Source organism: Phacochoerus africanus, chromosome 1 (genome assembly GCF_016906955.1).
Source record: "Phacochoerus africanus isolate WHEZ1 chromosome 1, ROS_Pafr_v1, whole genome shotgun sequence".
NCBI lineage: Eukaryota > Metazoa > Chordata > Mammalia > Artiodactyla > Suidae > Phacochoerus > Phacochoerus africanus.
In genome coordinates this window covers 238772186-238790174 of record NC_062544.1, presented here as the reverse complement: position 1 = coordinate 238790174, position 17989 = coordinate 238772186, and the positions used below count along the sequence as shown (strand labels likewise).

General features: G+C 36.1%; 1 protein-coding gene across 25 annotated transcripts in view; it reads right to left on the bottom strand.

Moving 5' to 3' along the window:
* The window catches only part of ABI3BP (ABI family member 3 binding protein), a 276498-nt gene that overhangs the window by 118244 nt on the left and 140265 nt on the right, over nt 1-17989 (bottom strand). For 24 of the 25 annotated variants that reach the window (XM_047793435.1, XM_047793465.1, XM_047793526.1 and 21 more), the window contains exons 10-12: nt 13619-13696; nt 11454-11528; nt 9178-9252 (exon numbers count right to left, since the gene is read on the bottom strand). In XM_047793435.1, the coding sequence (XP_047649391.1) occupies nt 9178-9252; nt 11454-11528; nt 13619-13696 (228 nt within the window). The remainder of the gene's footprint in view (nt 1-9177; nt 9253-11453; nt 11529-13618; nt 13697-17989) is intronic. The other variant, XM_047793520.1, reaches the window with a different exon arrangement.

Sequence of the window (17989 nt, the reverse complement as noted above, 5' to 3'; positions counted from 1 at the left end):
GTGAATTTATTGCTTTGCAAAATCTTCAAAAAAAAATATTATGAGTTAAAATATGTAAATATCCTGAGAGTAAATCCATTACTTTGTAATGTAGTTTCCTTTAGCCTAGCTCCAGTTTTAAAGGGTCAGATAAGAATGACTCATCTTTTAAAGGACAAAAATGTTGGCAGTTGCTGATCTTGGGTTCGCTTTAAGCCAATTTCAAAGCACGAATCCAGCAAAGTCAGCTCACTCTAACTACTAAATAAACTGGAAAACATTACCAACTTATATTTAACCCTCTGATACTAGGTAAGAAAATGTAAATTCATAGACAATTTAATTATATTGTTGCTTTTGAAAAATGCTGTGACTGTCTTTATCCTAACTCCAACATTTCCCTTCCATTTAGTGACGAGGGACCAACTTTCTTATATTCTGTATTTTTATTCCAAGAGATTATATTTATCCACTCTCTTTGTACCTCTTCTCTGTATCTACAATGCCCTTCCATTCTGGGGGTTCAAGCCAGGCTGCCATCCTCCCTCAAGTTATTCCCAGAAGGCACTATTGTGGAGAAAGAAACCCTCCTTTCATCCTCCTCCTGCAAATGTGACTCATGTCTGAACCATCCCAAATGTCAGGGGCCTCTTACTTCTAAATGTTTTCTTAAATCTTAAGATTAAAATTATACATTTGCCAGTAGCCTTGGTCTCTGATAGTTCTAATTTCTGGAGTTTCTGAGTGTTGAGTGCTAAAAACACACAAACACCACTTGCTGGAATTTGTATGTTGTTTGGTATCTCTGAGAAACACACAACAACCTGATTTTATTCCTGGATTAAACACTACTTTTCAGCTCTGAAGTAATGGATGTCAGAGGAGAGAGTGTGGAAAATGGAGTTCTCTAAAAATCAACCACTCCTGATCTCTTTTTTTAAAATTCAATTTGTTTTTGGCTACACCCATGGTATGTGGAAATTTCTGGTCCAGGAATCGAGCCTGAGTCAGCAGCAGTGGCAACACCATATCCTTAGCCTGCTGAGCACCAGGAAACTCCTTGATTTCTTTATAAAACTCTTATCAATGTACTTTTTTCTATACCAGAATAAAATTCAGGAAATGGTTAAGTATTGCTGGTTTTTAAAAGGCTTCTCCAGCTATAACATTGATAAATAGTTAAGGGTAAAGTCTTCTACTTTTTAGCATCTCCACATGCAATCATGTGTTGCTGTTTAGAGGCAGACATCATCTATCACCAATGTTTACTTCAATGGTGAAGTGCTGCAGCTAATTGACATTAAGCACTATTTCCAATCCTGAATTCATAGAACATAAATCATACCAAAATTTGTAGGAGAAGTGTAATGTAAATAAAATAGGTAGCTCAATTCAAAGGGTATAAAAAGAAATATTAGTTTCTTTCAAAAAGTAGTAATGGCTTATAATCATGATAACTAAATTTTACTTTTTATATTTTTCAGAGAAAAATATTAATTATATTTTTCACACTACCATTTGCTCATTTGCTTATAACTTCCTAAAACATCATTGCTAAATTATGTTGTATTGGTTGTACATTTTATTTTTTTTTATAAAAGCTGATTAGATGCAAATTCTATAATAAAAATACTTTGATATTGCTCTGGAAACATGTGATGGCACACAGACAAGGTATTTCCAATTATCAAAAATTCCTAAATTTATTTTATTCAAATTCTGTGAACATTAGTAACTATGCAAAAGATACTTTTTTTTTTTTTTTACTGTTGGACTGTTTCTAAATTTATTATATTTAAATTGTAGTATAATTGATTTACAATGTTGTGTTAATTTCTGGTATATATCAAAGTGATTCATACATATATGTATATCTCTTATTCACATTCTGTTCCATTATATTTTATTACAAGATATTAAGTGAAGTTCCCTCTGCTATACAGTAGAACCTTGTTGTTTATCCTTTTTATATATAGTAGTTTGTATCTGCTAATCCAAGATACCTAATTTATCTCCCCCCTTTCCTCTTTGGTAACTATAAATTGGTTTGCTATGTCTGTGAGTCTGTTGCTGTTTCATAAATAAGTTCATTTGTATCATTTTTTAAGATTCCACATGTAAGTGATATCATATGATCTTTATTTTTCTCTGTATGACTTACTTCACTTAGTATGATAAATCTCTAGGTCCATCCATGATGCTGCAAATGGCCTTATTTCATTCTTTTTATGGCTGAATAATATTCCTTTTAAAACACAAATTCTTAGATGAAAGACCTCATCTTTTTAAACACAAATTCTTTTTATGGCTGAATAATATTCCTTTTTAAACACAAATTCTTAGATGAAAGACCTCATCTTTTTAAACACAAATTCTTAGATAAAAGATCTCATGACCTCATTAGGATAGAAATTGTGCCTGTCATGCTCTTTATGCACACAAAGGTTTACTACAGAGCCTGAAACATGAGGAGACTCAATGGAATTAATATGCAATATTTCTACTACAATGAACAAATAACAATGAGTTTGACAGGTGGGTGCGGTTTATGCCCTTAGTAAGGATGAGAATAAATTAATAGATTCTTTAATTATTTCAGAACAGATACACGTGTGCACACAAATCTCTTCTCTCCTAAACAGCCACCTGTCATATGCTTATGTGTCCATACCCTATCATGGAAGTAGAATCCTAAACACATATAGGAAGACTCAAGAGGAAAATACAGCAGGACCATCAATATGTAGTTGGAAGAGAAAAGTATTTATAAACACCACATGCAGTGTTCTCAGTACAATTTAAATAAGCAAATAATGCTCTCTTCAGTTCATAAAAAAATAAAATGCCTTTCTGGTTGGCCTTGAAATTTGTGAAAATACTGACTTCAAGAAAATGCTCATGAAACGAAACCAAAATCTGAGGATGTAAACCTCTAAGAGGCCCCAGTAAAACTGTAAACCATCTGTTAAACTTGAATTCTATGTTCCTGATCTCAGAACACCATTACCATCATTTATTCCTATTTTTTCTCCTCTCTAGGGCTTAATCCAGTTGGGTGGGCAAGATCTATGCTAATCAACACCTTATAGGCAGATAAAAAAATCCAAATGTAGAGTTCAACCTCTTTTCAACCACTGTAAACAAACCACCTAGGGCCAAAACTTTCCAGCTGCTATACCACTCCTTGAGCTGTTCACCACTTCAGCTTTCAAGTCTTTAAATAATTTATAGACCTTAAGTGCATATAGCAATTTAGTAAAGTTCTACAAAGTACTGAAAGAATGAAACACTGAAATTAATTAGTAATGAACTCCTAAAGGGAGCTCCCAATGTGGGTTCTAATGAAAAGACTAAGGCAAACTATCCTCTGTTCTATCAAGGGACATCTATAAAGATAACAGTTTATTGTTCAAGGGGAAGTAATTATGCCATAAGGAACTGTCATCTTAGTAATAAGTTACAGTACACTTAGAGGGAAAAGTCAGTCTGGGCATGGTGGGGGGTGGGAAACTGGCAGTAGAGTTTTCTAAAGACAAAAATAAACACATTGGATCATCTTGGGTTATATAAGGAGACTGTTTCCTATTTGATTCAGGCTTCAAATCCTTCCTGGTATAAAATGATGAACTTTTAAAGGGATAAGCAAGTCAATTAAGGCAGCTTAAAACTGGTAGCATTAGCAAGCCAGAGACAAAACAGTGAATTCCATCTTCCTCCTCCAACCATATAAGGGCTGTAGAAATCATGCATCTGCCCTTTCTGGGGGACAATATATACATGGCACTTATGCTGCCTTACCCACCTCTGGTGCCATATAAAACACATGAAGTTGGTCATGGTACCCTGATCTGAGGCAGGGCCTCATAGCCCAGTTTACAGAATGACTCAGTCTCCTACTCTGACCCTACAGTGTTGCCATGTGATATGATTTACCATCCCTGCTGTGGGCTTTATAGGACAGACATTAGGCCTTTCCCAAGGCGTTACAGGGCTTTTTCAACTCGCAGTACATATGTCCTTTCCTTCCTTCTTAAACATTTTTATACAAGTGAAATGAAGACCCCAAAATCATTTGGTATGCCATATATATATATATATAGAGAGAGAGAGAGAGAGAGAGAATCTTTTTTCTCTCCTGCTTATTTCTATTAATTAATTTCTTATTGTTATTATTATTAAGAATCTTCAGGAACTCAGGGAGTTTGGGATGGGCAGTGTAGTGGGAAGAGAATAGGCATTCAATGCAATGGTTTACTGTATCAAGGAAATGATGGAATCATTTCCACTAATGTGGAATCCTTAGTACCGTGAATTAGATTAAGTGACTTACACTTTATTTCTAAGATATAACAATCCTGTGGAAAAAATATATATTACCTTATAGACAGGGAAACTGAAGCTCTAAGAGGTTAAATCACTTGTCTACCGCCACATAACTGGCAAATTGTTGAGCTGTCTATTAACCAAGTGCTGTCTCACCCTATAGCTCACAGATTAATGATCATGTTCACAATGAGAATGAACTTCAGGACTGGCCAGCCTTTCTTATAGACCAATTGATGTTTCTTAAACATCTAAGAGAGACATAGTCCTAATACGAACGTTTACTCTGCTACGAATCTATACAGTGAAAATTTCAAAAGCTATATGACATTGTTTCACTTTTAACTTGGAGTGGTTTATTGCCATTCAGAGGCCAAATCTCTCATATTATCTCATTATGACAAAAGAAAATCGTAACTCTTTTTGCTTCTAGGGACTTCTTGAAGATCAATATGATGGTATACATACAACACTTTGAATCTCTTAATAGAAAACTGCCAGGCAAATACAAAATTATATTACTCCCATGAAGAGCTACTCTAACAAATCTGTGCACACATATGCAGATGCACAATTCATTGAGGGGTGGAAGGTACTGAGAGCTTTTCTAGAACTCACTCTATAGTAATAGAAATCACAGTCAACTGGCCACCTTCTAATAGACCAACTCCACTGCATAATCAAAAAGATTGACTTTTCTGAATGATTATTATAAGCACTTAAGTATTTCTAAAATGTGGCCAACTTTCTTTTAATACAGAACTTATAAATAAGTTTACTTTCTAGCACATAGTTATAGAGTAGATTTTTATAATTTCCTTTTTGTACTTTAAGGAAAATTAGATTTGCCAAGGAAATCAAAATCAATCAATCTTACCTAACTATACCTTAGAGAAGATTTAATACAAAATACAATTCCAAATAATGAGATCACAAAATGCAGCCGTAATGAAATATTAGGGCCCATAGGCTAAAAGTGGGAAGAATATGTTTGATGACTGCACTTCTCAGATTTCCAAGGATAGTCCAAATTCCAAATACCCTGTCCCACTCTTGCCATAAAATATTGGAATAATTCCAATATTTGACATGCAAGTTAGAATTTCCACATAGCTTTTCATATCCAGTGGTAAAAAAGAAATCTTTTTGAGATCATACATTCTGACCAATGCATAATATGAAGTAAACATAGAAAAAAAATCTACTAAATGTCAAAGAAAAATGAAATTTACAAAAAGTATTTATGTATAAACTGCATTTAATGGTTGATAAAGAGAAAAGCAGCCCCTGGCATCCAGGTGTTGGCTGGGTGCTCACAGCTAGGCTGTGGTGTCCTCTCACTGAACATCAACAATTTAAAAGAACATCAGTTTCAGACTAGTCTACTCAGTGACCAAAATGGACCAAGACAAAAACAGGAGCATTCTGCCAGTGTATGGAACACAACTGCATGAATCCAAAAATTACTGTCCCTATATTCTGGCTAATATCTTTATCAATCACAGCTTTAGTTTCACACCTCTTTCCTTGTCTTCTAGATAAGAATGAGTAAGCTATTCAATCACAGATTACTCCCACTTTCTGATGGCATCCAATTCAGAGCAAAGCTTCACTTCCTTAAACACTTCTCAGAATCCTAACAGAAAACCAAATCCTATAAGTCCTTTTCAATATCCTCTTCCTAAGAGATCCACAGTTCCTCATGGTCTGCATTCTCCACTGTTACAATAAATAAATAAACTTCACTTTCTTCAAATACAGGTGTATTCCTGGTGGTCTTTGGCTGAAGGGAATTTCATAGTGAATATAGATGCATTGTATCCCAACAGACAAAACAAAATGTGTTCATTTTGCTATAATAATGTCATTAAAACAAGCTGAAATATATAATTTCTTCAAAATATTTAACAACTAAAAATGTGACCACTGATTTTATGGACTGGAATTTAAATACTATCTCTGCCTCTTTCTTTTCTTAATTCTCAGATAACTGCATTAGGAAGCCATATGAATAATTAGAAAATAAAATAATCATATATGTTGAAACTAAATAGGAAATAGAAACTTAGTGCATGTATAAATTCACAAAAAATCAATCAAGAAACAGATGTCGGAGTTCCCGTCGTGGTGCAGTGGTTAACGAATCCGACTAGGAACCATGAGGTTGCGGGTTCGGTCCCTGCCCTTGCTCAGTGGGTTAACGATCCGGCGTTGCCGTGAGCTGTGGTGTAGGTTGCAGACGTGGCTCGGATCCCGCGTTGCTGTGGCTCTGGCATAGGCTAGTGGCTACAGCTCCGATTCGACCCTTAGCCTGGGAACCTCCATATGCCGCGGGAGCGGCCCTAGAAAAGACAAAAAAAAAAAAGAAAGAAACAGATGTTGAAATAAGTGAAAGGATTATGTGAATATATCAACCTTTTAAATCTTAAATAACACATATGATGAATTTTAATTAGAAATTTAACATGTTAGGAAGATGCCACAGGACACATATAAAAGAGTTAGATGGGCACATTGCAAGCATTAGCAGAAACAAGAAATACTTAATCACCCACTTTGAGGAACCAGCTGTATTGATTTCGGGCCATCTGTCCTATAATTGACCATATTTGATGATTCTCAGCCTCACCACATGAAATATCACAGATCACAGTGATAAGGCAGTGAGCCTGAAATTTTAATATTCATGCAAATCACCTGGAGATCTTGTTCAACAGCAAACTCTGATTCAATAGATTTGAAGAAAGGCCCATGATTCTTCCTTGTTAACAAGCTCCCTGGTGATGACAGTGCTGCATGTTCATAAATCATACCAGGTAGCAGAGATATAAAACTCAGTGTTATAAAACGTAGGTTAGGAAGTTTCTGAAGCTAATGCATATGCTTGCAGTTATACCCACTGACCTGTTACAAGCCCCAACACTTCATCTAGAGACTGCAGGTAGGCAAGCTTTTAGAAGTTCTCTGGTAGCCTAAGGAGGCCCTGGCAGGAAACAGGAAGCTGAATAATCAAACTGCTTCCTTCCTCTGAAAGTAAAAGGTCCCTGCATTAGCCACTATTCGCTCTCCACCAGGGCAAATCCAGAATATTCCTTTACTGTAATTAAATGCAAAAGGAATATTTCTTTGATTGGGATTTCCAATCTCATCTATCGGTGTCTCCTTATAACTCTGCAAACCTCACATCCAAACATATTCTTCCTATTCCCCCAAACTTGCTTCAGTTCAGGCTGCTATACAATTCATGTCTTAGGCATTACATTTTACAAATGCTTTCCTTAAGGTTTTGATCCATTTGCTAACTAATCATAGATATCTGAAATATAGAGACTGCTCAAGGGAAACAAAGGAACACCCGAAATCCCCTGTTTATAATTCAAAAGCTAAGGGGTTAAGCTAAGGCTTAAGAGCTCATCTAGTCCAGGGGGCTATAACAGTCTTTGGTTTGGGAGATGTGAGGCTCATGAAGAATGTGGGGGTCAGGCCAGGACTGCCACAGTGCAGCAGATAAACCATAAACATGCCCACAGCCTAGTCTTTGTTCCATAGTCAGGGCAGCTGTGTGCCTCTGTGATAGCAACTAGAGGCTCAGTATGGAATCACCCAGAGCTCAGATTTTAGATTCAGGTGACCCGGACTGCTGAAGGTGTTCTCGCACCCACATTAAGTAATTGCACTAGAGTCTCAGGGTCAGTGATGTGGGGAACAAAGGCTTAGAAAGACCCAGGTGGAGGCTTTTCTGGATTGACTTGAGAAAACCAGGGGAGACTGTAACAGACACGCTTACTTCATTTGATGCTATCCTTGTATCTTTTGCTAAGAACTGAACGCATTACACTTACCAGAGAAAGGATAATTTGACCAAGTTCTATGAGTCTGTAAGCTCATTCTCATGCTATCTCAAACCAGTCCTCTGCTGGACTCCTTTCCTGAGAATACCATAGAATGTAGGTGTGTTTAACATTATTACATGAACTTCTAGCTACATTATATACTAATCATATGTGCTCAAAAAAAAAAATCACAACTAGAAAGTTCATGAAATTAAAATACAAATAAGTACAACAAAAATCATGGAAGTAATCACACAAAGTGGTTTGTGAGGTTTTCTTCTAATTCTCACATGTCAGCGTTGACCACTAATTGACTACTAGACATCAAAGAAAAGATATAAAGGAGAAAACCCTTTAAATGAGAAAAAAACTCTTTTTTAAAAAGGGGAGCTATTCCCCTCAATAAGTTTTAGTGTTGGAACACAAGAATTCTCAAGAGAAAAAAGCCAATTGCTATAGTTTACAAAAGAACAAACTAAGATCCAGGAAAGTAGAGAAAAATGGCTAAAATATATGGTTGGTAGTAAAGCCAGAACTGGAACCAAAGTACAATATTAGTGCCAAGACATGTGGTCTTTCCTCTGCATCGCAATATGTGTACAGATTTTGGGACTTAGTAACACTGTCTTGCACGTAGTAAACTCTCAAATGTTCACTGAATATTTTTACTGAAAAAGAAGCAAATATCTACCTGCAAGAAAAATATTAAATTCATACCGTTAAATCAGATCATGATGGTGCTTCTTATTTTTGTTCCTGCTCTCATGTTACTAAAAAGCTGTCTAGAAATTCAATGAGCCAATTTGCAGTTCATCTTCTAGCCAGACATATAATTGTATATCCAGACACTAAAACACAGATCTTTAACACAAATGCAAAAGTATTCTGTTTTTGCATTAAAAAAAAAAAGTCATCTAAATACCATGATTATAGCTTTATCATTTACTACCAAGTACATGGATAATCATCCTAAAAATAAAAACAAGAGAAGTTATTCAATATGGTTGCTCCAATCTATGTTTTTAAAAAAGAATGCAATTACCAGTTTGAGGTGGTAAAATTTTGGAATCTTCAGATGTTTTACTTGTAGGCACAATCCATGGCTTTTCACTTGAAGCTACAGCAAAAAAAAAAAAAATGGAATTCACTGAGAATTTTTTTTTTTTTGAGAGGATAAAGAGATAGAAATAGGTTGCTGGTGTGGTAAAGTGGTTACCAGTAGCCTGAAATAAAAAAAAAAAAAAACCTTATGTTGACCCAACTAAACATCATTATACATCAGGACGATATATCAAGAAGAAATTGATAGGAACCCATTCAAAGAGCATTTGAGTAGTGACTAGAGATATACCAGAGTCTGGGATCGTATTCTCAACCTTTTTGAGGACAGAAAACTAACTAAATGGGCTATATGGAATTAACAGGTATTGTTACTCAATTTGTAGAAAATCCAATCAGACAAATAGTGTTTTTTTTTTTTTAACTTTTGAAATTAACTACTTGTTTGGCTGAGTTAACTGAATTCATCAGTTTGTTGAGGTTTGCATAGATAGGATCCAGTAAACTATCCTTCAGAATTAAGCAATTACCACCCACATCTTAACACCAGATTTAAGGTGCTATCATTACCCAAGGTGCCCCAAGATTTCTCAAATGGGAAGGGTGTTTTTGCCTGAGGAAATTCTGGAAGGCTTTTTGGAGCTGCAATGAAACACATAAGAAATGTTACGACTTGAAGTGCAAGTAAGAGAAAAGGTTTTTAAAATCTCAAGCTTGCAAAAACAAACTAAAAAAAAAGCAAATTACTCCAGTAAGGGACTGTTAGCAGTAAATATTTCTTACCGATGTGTTTCAATGATGGATAATATGTCAGCTTCTATTTTTGCTAATCAAGCTACCAAATTTGAGGAGTTTAGGCTCTTCTTTTCACCCTTAAACTAGTGTCCTGAATTTCTTCAGCTATGTGCTCTCAGATACATTTTGTTTAAACTTAAATCAAGCACCAAACACAGCTGAACTAGAAAATGTCTAATAGCTTTTTAGAATTTCAGTAACTATATAGCTTTATATTGAAGCTCCCCCAACAACTTTTTTTTTTATATTACACTCAAATGCTAGGAATTCTAAGAAGCAATCTGCAGAAATAGCATAAATGTATCTTCTCTTTCAAGATAAAGACTTGAGTAAAAAGATATTTGGGAAAAATATAGAAAATAATTTCTTCTGTGACAAGGATTTTGAATTAAAAGAATCAGATATCAAAATTTGACCACCCACCAGGGTTTCTTGTAAAGACTCTTTAGGTTCCTAGATGATAAAATTAAGATTTTATAACATTTAAGGGCTTAGTCTTGGGGAGTTTATTATTCTACAAGCCACATGTCCCTTCTTTCCTGTGAGGGGATAAATTTGAATGAATTAGCCTAAGGACTTCTTTCAAGCAAGCATAAAATTGCCAAAGTAATAATAAGCGGCAATGTTTAATAATAATTTTGACCTAGAGTGCTCAGTGGCAATTCAAACCTAGGTATTAAAATAGCTTGTGATGTTTTGGGGGTCCTTTCCCTGAGAACAGCAATAAAGAAGAATTCAGTTAGAAACCCCCTGAGTTTTGACACTGTGGCTGAACAATGTTATGTGAGGCATGTTCATAACAGAGGGTACACTGCCCAGTGGGTGCCTTTCGTGGAAAAAGCTGGCATTCCCTGGAATAGTTTTACATAGTTGTTACAATTTGAAGGTATACCTTCATGGCATGAAAATCAACATTACAGGTACAGAACAAAATACATACCTGTCGGTCTCCCCCTTTTTTGAGGGGAGGTGGGGGGAAAGAGAATAAAGCAAGTTAGATTCTCTTGGCCCAAGAAGTAGCTAACTTGCATGACATAAAATTCTAATTAAAAAAAAGCACGACATTTGTGGGGATTCTCCTTAAATTTAGTACACATAAGACTTGGAAAAGCCAACTGAAATGGGAAGCACAGATATTATCAAGATTCTCACCCCTCTAAGCTTTGTAGGTTAAAAGGCTGGCATTCTGTTCTTCCATACATCCCAAGAGACAGGCAAAAAGGGTATATGGTTAGCACCTAGCATCCAGGGTTGCCTAGAATATTAGTCACCAGGAACAAGTCATATTGTTAATTCTTTAATGGAATTGGTCCAGGAAAGAGGAAGATGAACTACTGCCACTAAGAGGGGAGAGGAAGTGGGGATGATGGGGAAACCAAAGCATTGGGGTTACTTTTCTTTTCTATAAGGGTTGGGAGGTTTTATTTTATTTTTTTTAAGAAAAAGAAAAGTTCTTAGAATTACCCAATGTTGTTTCTGAAATGTCTAATGCGCTAGACGCAGTGGGTTTAGTGGTTCTTGGCACTGATTCTGGAGTTGCTGGAAGGTAAAAAAGATAACTTTACAAATTAAGATAAAAGATGAAACAAATGAAGACCATAAGGCAATTTTGCTACCCTATAGAATCGGTAACTGACACTCACATGGACCAATTCCCTTCAAGTTAATTAAGGGCTCCCTGTCTTGCTCCAGGGCCTGAAAAGATGTTCCTCTAAACCCTTTCTTTCTAGGTTTGGTCCACTTTCCATGTGCTCCAAAAAGGGCCCAGAATTGACCTCCATGGAAGTATATATCAGATTAATTACAGATTTTTATTTGCCTTTTCTTTTCTCCTCTTTATCTCCAAGGTTTAGCCCAAAGTCTGGGATATGGTAAGCAAGCACATGATAAATATTTATTAAATGAGGTAATAAATGGGCAGATAAAAGAATGACCCAGGGTAAAAAGGTTTATTTAGAACTATGATATTTTAAGATTTCTCTCTTCCAAATTGCAGTCAACATGCAAGGCTTGGAACTGGGTTGAAATTATCAGGATTCAAACGCTCAGTCACAAGGTTGCTTCAAGTGCTAGATCAAAGGCAAAGAGGACCCTCAGGTAAATAACTTTTGAGAAATAAGAACTAAGTTCACTGAGATCTGCAATGACTTGCAAGCCACACAATTCCAGAATTTTGTAGAGTAAGGACATGAAATAAACACAACATTGAATAATGAATTATGGTGTTTGCTTCAATGTTTCCAAGGTGGAAAATTCTGAGGAGGTCTTGGCAGAGAACTAAGAAATCTGTAGAGTCTCCCATCAGATATTGTGCCAAGAGAAGAAAGTGTTATTGGGAAAAAATTGATTGACTCTCCACTGGGTCATGCCTATGCTCTTCTTGGTACTGACCAATTATATGGAAATCAGGAAACTACCTAGGAATTTAATTCAAATGGATTATTCCAGCATAGGGTTCGACCTCGCCTCCAATTTCCCTGAAGGTGGGAGATGGAAGGTCCATTTCTCTCCTTTAGGTAGGACCAAATATTCTTTTAAAAATTTTATGGCTGCACCTGAGGCACATAAAAGTTCCCACACCAGGAACTGAATCTGAGCCTATGCTGCAGCTGTGACAATGCCAGATCCTTTTAACCCACTGTGCTGGGCTGAGGATCGAACTGGTGACTCTGTAGCTACTGGAGCCACTGCAGTTAGATTCTTAACTCACTGAGGCAAGTGGAAACTCATAGGACCAAATACTTCCTAGAAAAATTTCTGCTTCAATAGGTTTCTTGAAATCGAGCTATTTTATTTCCTCACCAATCTTTATCTTCTCTGGACCAATCATGAGTCCAAGAGTTTAATACAAGTTAAATATCACTGGTATTTCAATTTACAGCAATTTTCTGGATTAAAAAATTCACTTTAGATTGGAATTACTTTGCTAAACATGGATTTGGAAGGAATTCTTGCCAGGTGTTTGTTTCACAGAGCTTTTTATTGCTCTGGCAAAAAACTATGTAGTTGAAAGAAAAATGTGTCCCCAATGGACTGGACTTGGGCATTTTATTCACAGGAGAAATGCTCAATGTTTGTTAGTAACAGCTGATAAAACAGGGGGAAATGCATACTGCATTTATTCTTTAAAGGATTTTTACTGAACCTTATATATTTTCTACACAAAGATTGTTAGTCTTCAAGAGTCATTTTCACTAAATGATTCCAGATACTTTCATAGACATAAAGTGATGGATTTTTGAGGAATAATGGCATTTTACTAAACTAACCACTTGTGAAAGTGAAGAAATGAAAAATGCTCTCGTCTTTTTTTATAAGCAGAAACCACCAAAACTATGGTATTATATTCATTATAAAAATATTTCAGAATGTTGAGGTAACAATTTTCAGAGTGAAAAATACAGCTTCCATATTACATATCAGTTACTTAATTCAATAGTTCACTTTGCATCTATTGTTTTTCCAGATATTAGATGAAAGACCTAGAATCTCCTATTGTTGTATGATTTTGATCAAAATGCATTTCCTATTGGCTCTTCACTGAAAAAAAAAATCAGTCTTGTCAATAATTTACTATTTGAAAAAATATATTTCTTTTCTCAAAGTTAATAACGTAGGGATCTCATTACCTGTGATGGGCTGTGCTGGGATTTTTTCTACCTCTGGCGTTTTAGATTCAGCAGGTAATGCCAAGGTTTCATTCTTAGCTAAAAATCAGAGAGAAAAAAATTTACCTCACTTTCTCATAATAAGAGTTTCCAAATATAATTCACTCAAAACGATCAAACAACAGATTATTTCAAGAAATCTATTCTGTTCTTATTCCTTCCTACTAGGAAGTCAATGAATTTATTGTGCATTTCTACCAGGGATTAGTATTAGTAGATGATAGTTTTCAGAATTCCTTCCTACTAACCCTAAGTAATACTTTAAGATCTAAGCACTGGAATGAAGAAAAAAAATCACAACCCACTGTGATTCATAACTCCATTTATGAATCAGAATGATTTGAGAACATGATTAAGTCATTCTGATTCATAAATAGTTTCTTGAAGATATAGGCTGCGTAACAATGCTCCCTGGAATTTATATTCAATTACTGCTTGTTTAAAAAAAATCAATGAATAGAAATTATCCATTATTATGCATGGTAAAAATGTAATAGGTTATGGCACTGAAGTTTTAGAAAAACATAAATAACACACATAGGAAACAAAGTTATTTGAAGATATTTGAGGTAAAAAAATACCAATATTTATTTGAGCCCCATGTTAACACAGATCTTTTGAGTCTGTATGCGAGCTTAGTGTAAAAAACTAAAATCTGTTTGTTTGTTTTTTTTTCTTTTTTTTTTCTTCTTTTGACAACTCTTCAGGAAACTTCTTTCTAAAATTTAGGTATTCTTTTTCAAAGAAAGAACATTTCTATACCAGAGTTGCCCCATGATTAAGACATTCTCCATTAAAAAAAAAAATGCATTTAGGATTAACTAGATTCAGCTATTTAGCACTGAATCAATAATAAACATAATATTTTGAAACAGCCTAGTGGCATGAAAGAATTTATTCACATTTGAGATACCGTGATCATGTCACCTTGAAATGATTATAATCACATGGGATTTTTTGGAGTCCTGAGGCTGTACTGGAACTTCTTGAGTTTCTCAATTTTGGCACTGTTGACATTTTAGGCTGGGTAACTTTTCATGTTGGGGGCCTTCCCTGTGAACTAGAGAATATTTAGCGGCATTTCTGGCTTTTACCCACTCCCATAGCCATGACAATCAAATGTCTCCTGACACTGCCAAATATCCCCAAGGGACAAAATCACCCTCTGTTGAAAATTAGTGATCCGTATCTGTTCTCTCAAAGTTCTTTGGGGATGCAAATTTTGTAACTTCCTTCTATAGTTCATATCACTGCTGTAAAGGCCATTTTCTTCTTTTCAGATAATGTGGGCACCAAGTATTTACTTCCAATGAACTTAAAGACAGTTAAAAGTCATCCCTTTCACAGAGTTCATGGAAGCAAATCAACTTTCTGTATGTACTGTGGAAAAGTAAATAGATTCCTAGAGCAAAGGATTTTCAGGAGTGATTTAACATGCTAGAAACAGCTCAATTGCTAGTGTATTTGCCCTATCGATCAGTCAAGTGGGTGTTCTGGATTCCTGGTGTGGGAAGCTGAACAACATGTTTGTACAACAGAAATGTTTAACACTACTGTTCAAATTAATTTATCAGGGCAAAAAGAGAAGGAACTCTTTCTGGAATAACTTTAAAAAAAGAGACAGGAGTTCCCGTCGTGGCGCAGTGGTTAACGAATCCCACTAGGAACCATGAGGTTGCAGGTTCGGTCCCTGCCCTTGCTCAGTGGGTTAATGATCCGGCGTTGCCATGAGCTGTGGTGTAGGTTGCAGACGCGGCTTGGATCCAGCGTTGCTATGGCTCTGGTGTAGGCCGGTGGCTGGAGCTCCGATTCAACCCCTAGCCTGGGAACCTCCATATGCTGCGGGAGCAGCCCAAGAAATAGCAAAAAATAAAATAAATAAATAAATAAATAAATAGACAGATTCAGTATAATTTTAGGATAAATCCTAATTTTTGATTTCTAAATTTTATCAACATTTCCCCTCCTGCCTTCTTCTGTAGTCATAGCTTTGGTTTAGAACCACTGTGATTGTCAGCATAGGAAGCAACATTCAGATCATAAATTTTTATGGGCTCTAGTCCTGTTGCTTTCAGCAGGTGCCACAGTGAGGTTTTTTGTTTGTTTTAATGTAAGATTATAAGGATTTTCTTTAATGGTCTCTTCTTTTCCAGTGTTCTTTTTTCCTTCAGGGTATCTTTGCTAATCCTTTTCTTCCTGTGTAATACCCTACACTCATGGTGGTTCCCTGGTTGACTAGGACTATATATTCATTGAATTTATGTTTTGGATATTATTTATTTTAACTTCCACATTCTAGACTTTCAGGCAATGCTCTGAATTGCTTTAGCTCCTTATGTTCAAAACATGCCCTGAGAGGGTAATCTCATTAACCTAACTTAAGCTGCTAATAAAAGAAAAATGGAAAACCACCTTTCCAAGAGGTATTTATATTCTCCACATATCACTAGTTCCTTATAGAGGCACACCATATTTCTAAATATGGCACTTCAGGCATGAGAGATTAGTTAAAGGGAAAAATGCTTGAATGGGACCCTTTATGACTCCTGTCAACCCCTGAGCGTTCACCTGCACTGTCTATGGACAACTCCTGTCTGTCTTGGCAACAGCAGATAAAATGCCATCAGAACATTGCCTAAAACCCAGGAAATTCCTTTTCCTCTCTGATTCTTCTGGGCCTTTTTTCAACACAGTTGTTTCCTTTCAGTTTTGGCAGGCTCTGGCTTGGCTTTGGCAACCTCTTTTTATGCCCCTGGAAAATATGTGTGTGTGTGTGTGTGTGTGTGTGTGTGTGTGTGTGTATACTAGCTTTCTTGTTTATTTCTCTCATTATTCACATCATGTGTTCTTAGAACAAAAGCCAATAATTTCTTGATGTCCCATGTTGGGTTCTGCTAAAACGAGGATGTTATATTTAGGATTTACCCCCTCACAAAGTCAGACTTTTCTGAATTGTAGTGATAATTAAGGAAAAGTTTGTTTTTCCTTCATTGGTATAAAGAACAGTTTATGGTCACACTATTCTCATAAAAACCAGTAAATCTAAAATGTAATTTGTAAATTTGTAAACACAGTCTAAGATGGAACAATTGATGGATTGATGGGCATCATCAAACATAGCGTCCATCAGTCTCTTCAATGTGTAAGAAATTTGTCATGTGTTTAAGACACATTTCCCTAGAAATAAGTTTAAAAAGACATTTACTATTTATATACTATAGAGAATCTGTCTTCATTAAAATCACACTTAATCCTGAAGCTTTAGTGATTTGTATCAGAATAATAAAAGCAAAAAGCAAAACAATGAAATCAACTGTTCAATTTTCTTTTTTTTTTCTTTTTTTTTTTTGTCTTTTTGCTATTTCTTGGGCCACTCCCTCAGCATATGGAGGTTCCCAGGCTAGGGGTCTAATCGGAGCTGTAGCCACCGGCCTACGCCAGAGCCACAGCAACTCGGGACCCGAGCCGCGTCTGCAACCTACACCACAGCTCACGGCAACGCCGGATCGTTAACCCACTGAGCAAGGGCAGGGACTGAACCTGCAACCTCATGGTTCCTAGTCGGATTCGTTAACCACTGCACCATGACGGGAACTCCCAATTTTCTAAATTCAAGAAAATAAAAAGCCTGAATTGATATTAAGGTAGGAACTTGACAAAAACAAACAAAAAAATTAGGAAAAGTCCTCAAAACTAAGAGCTAAGGAACAAAATGCCTTCCAGTTCAAAAGTGACCAGAGTGGTCTGGGAAAAAACTCTGCTGTTTTCAGTCTCCTTCACAAATCCTGTTTGTTTTTGTTTGTTGATTTAGGGCTGCACCTGTGGCACATGAAAGCTCCCAGGCTAGAGGTCTAATTGAAGCTGCAGCTGCCAGCCTATGCCACAGCCATAGCCATGCCAAATCTAAGTTGCAGCTGTGACCTAAAGCACAGCTCACAGCAATGCTGGATCCTTGACCCACTGAGTGAGGCCAGGGATTGAACCTGTGTCCTCATGGATGCTAATCAGGTTTGTTTCTGCTGAGCCACAGTAGGAACTCCTGTGGTTTTTGCATTTTGAAGAATGGGTTAGGGACCAAATCTTCTTGCAAACAAGCCTTTCCCAGGCATAGGGCAGAGTAGATGGCATTTTGATGGTATTTTCATTCTCCTTTTCTAATATTTCATTGTTAGTACACAGAAATGCGACTGATTTCTGAATGTTAATCAAAGTATCCTGATAATTTGCTGAATTCGTTGATCAGTTTGAATAGTTTTTGTGTGGAGTCCTTAGGGTTTTCTATATAAGTATCATGTCATCTTCATACAGTGACAATTTTACTTCTCTTCCAAT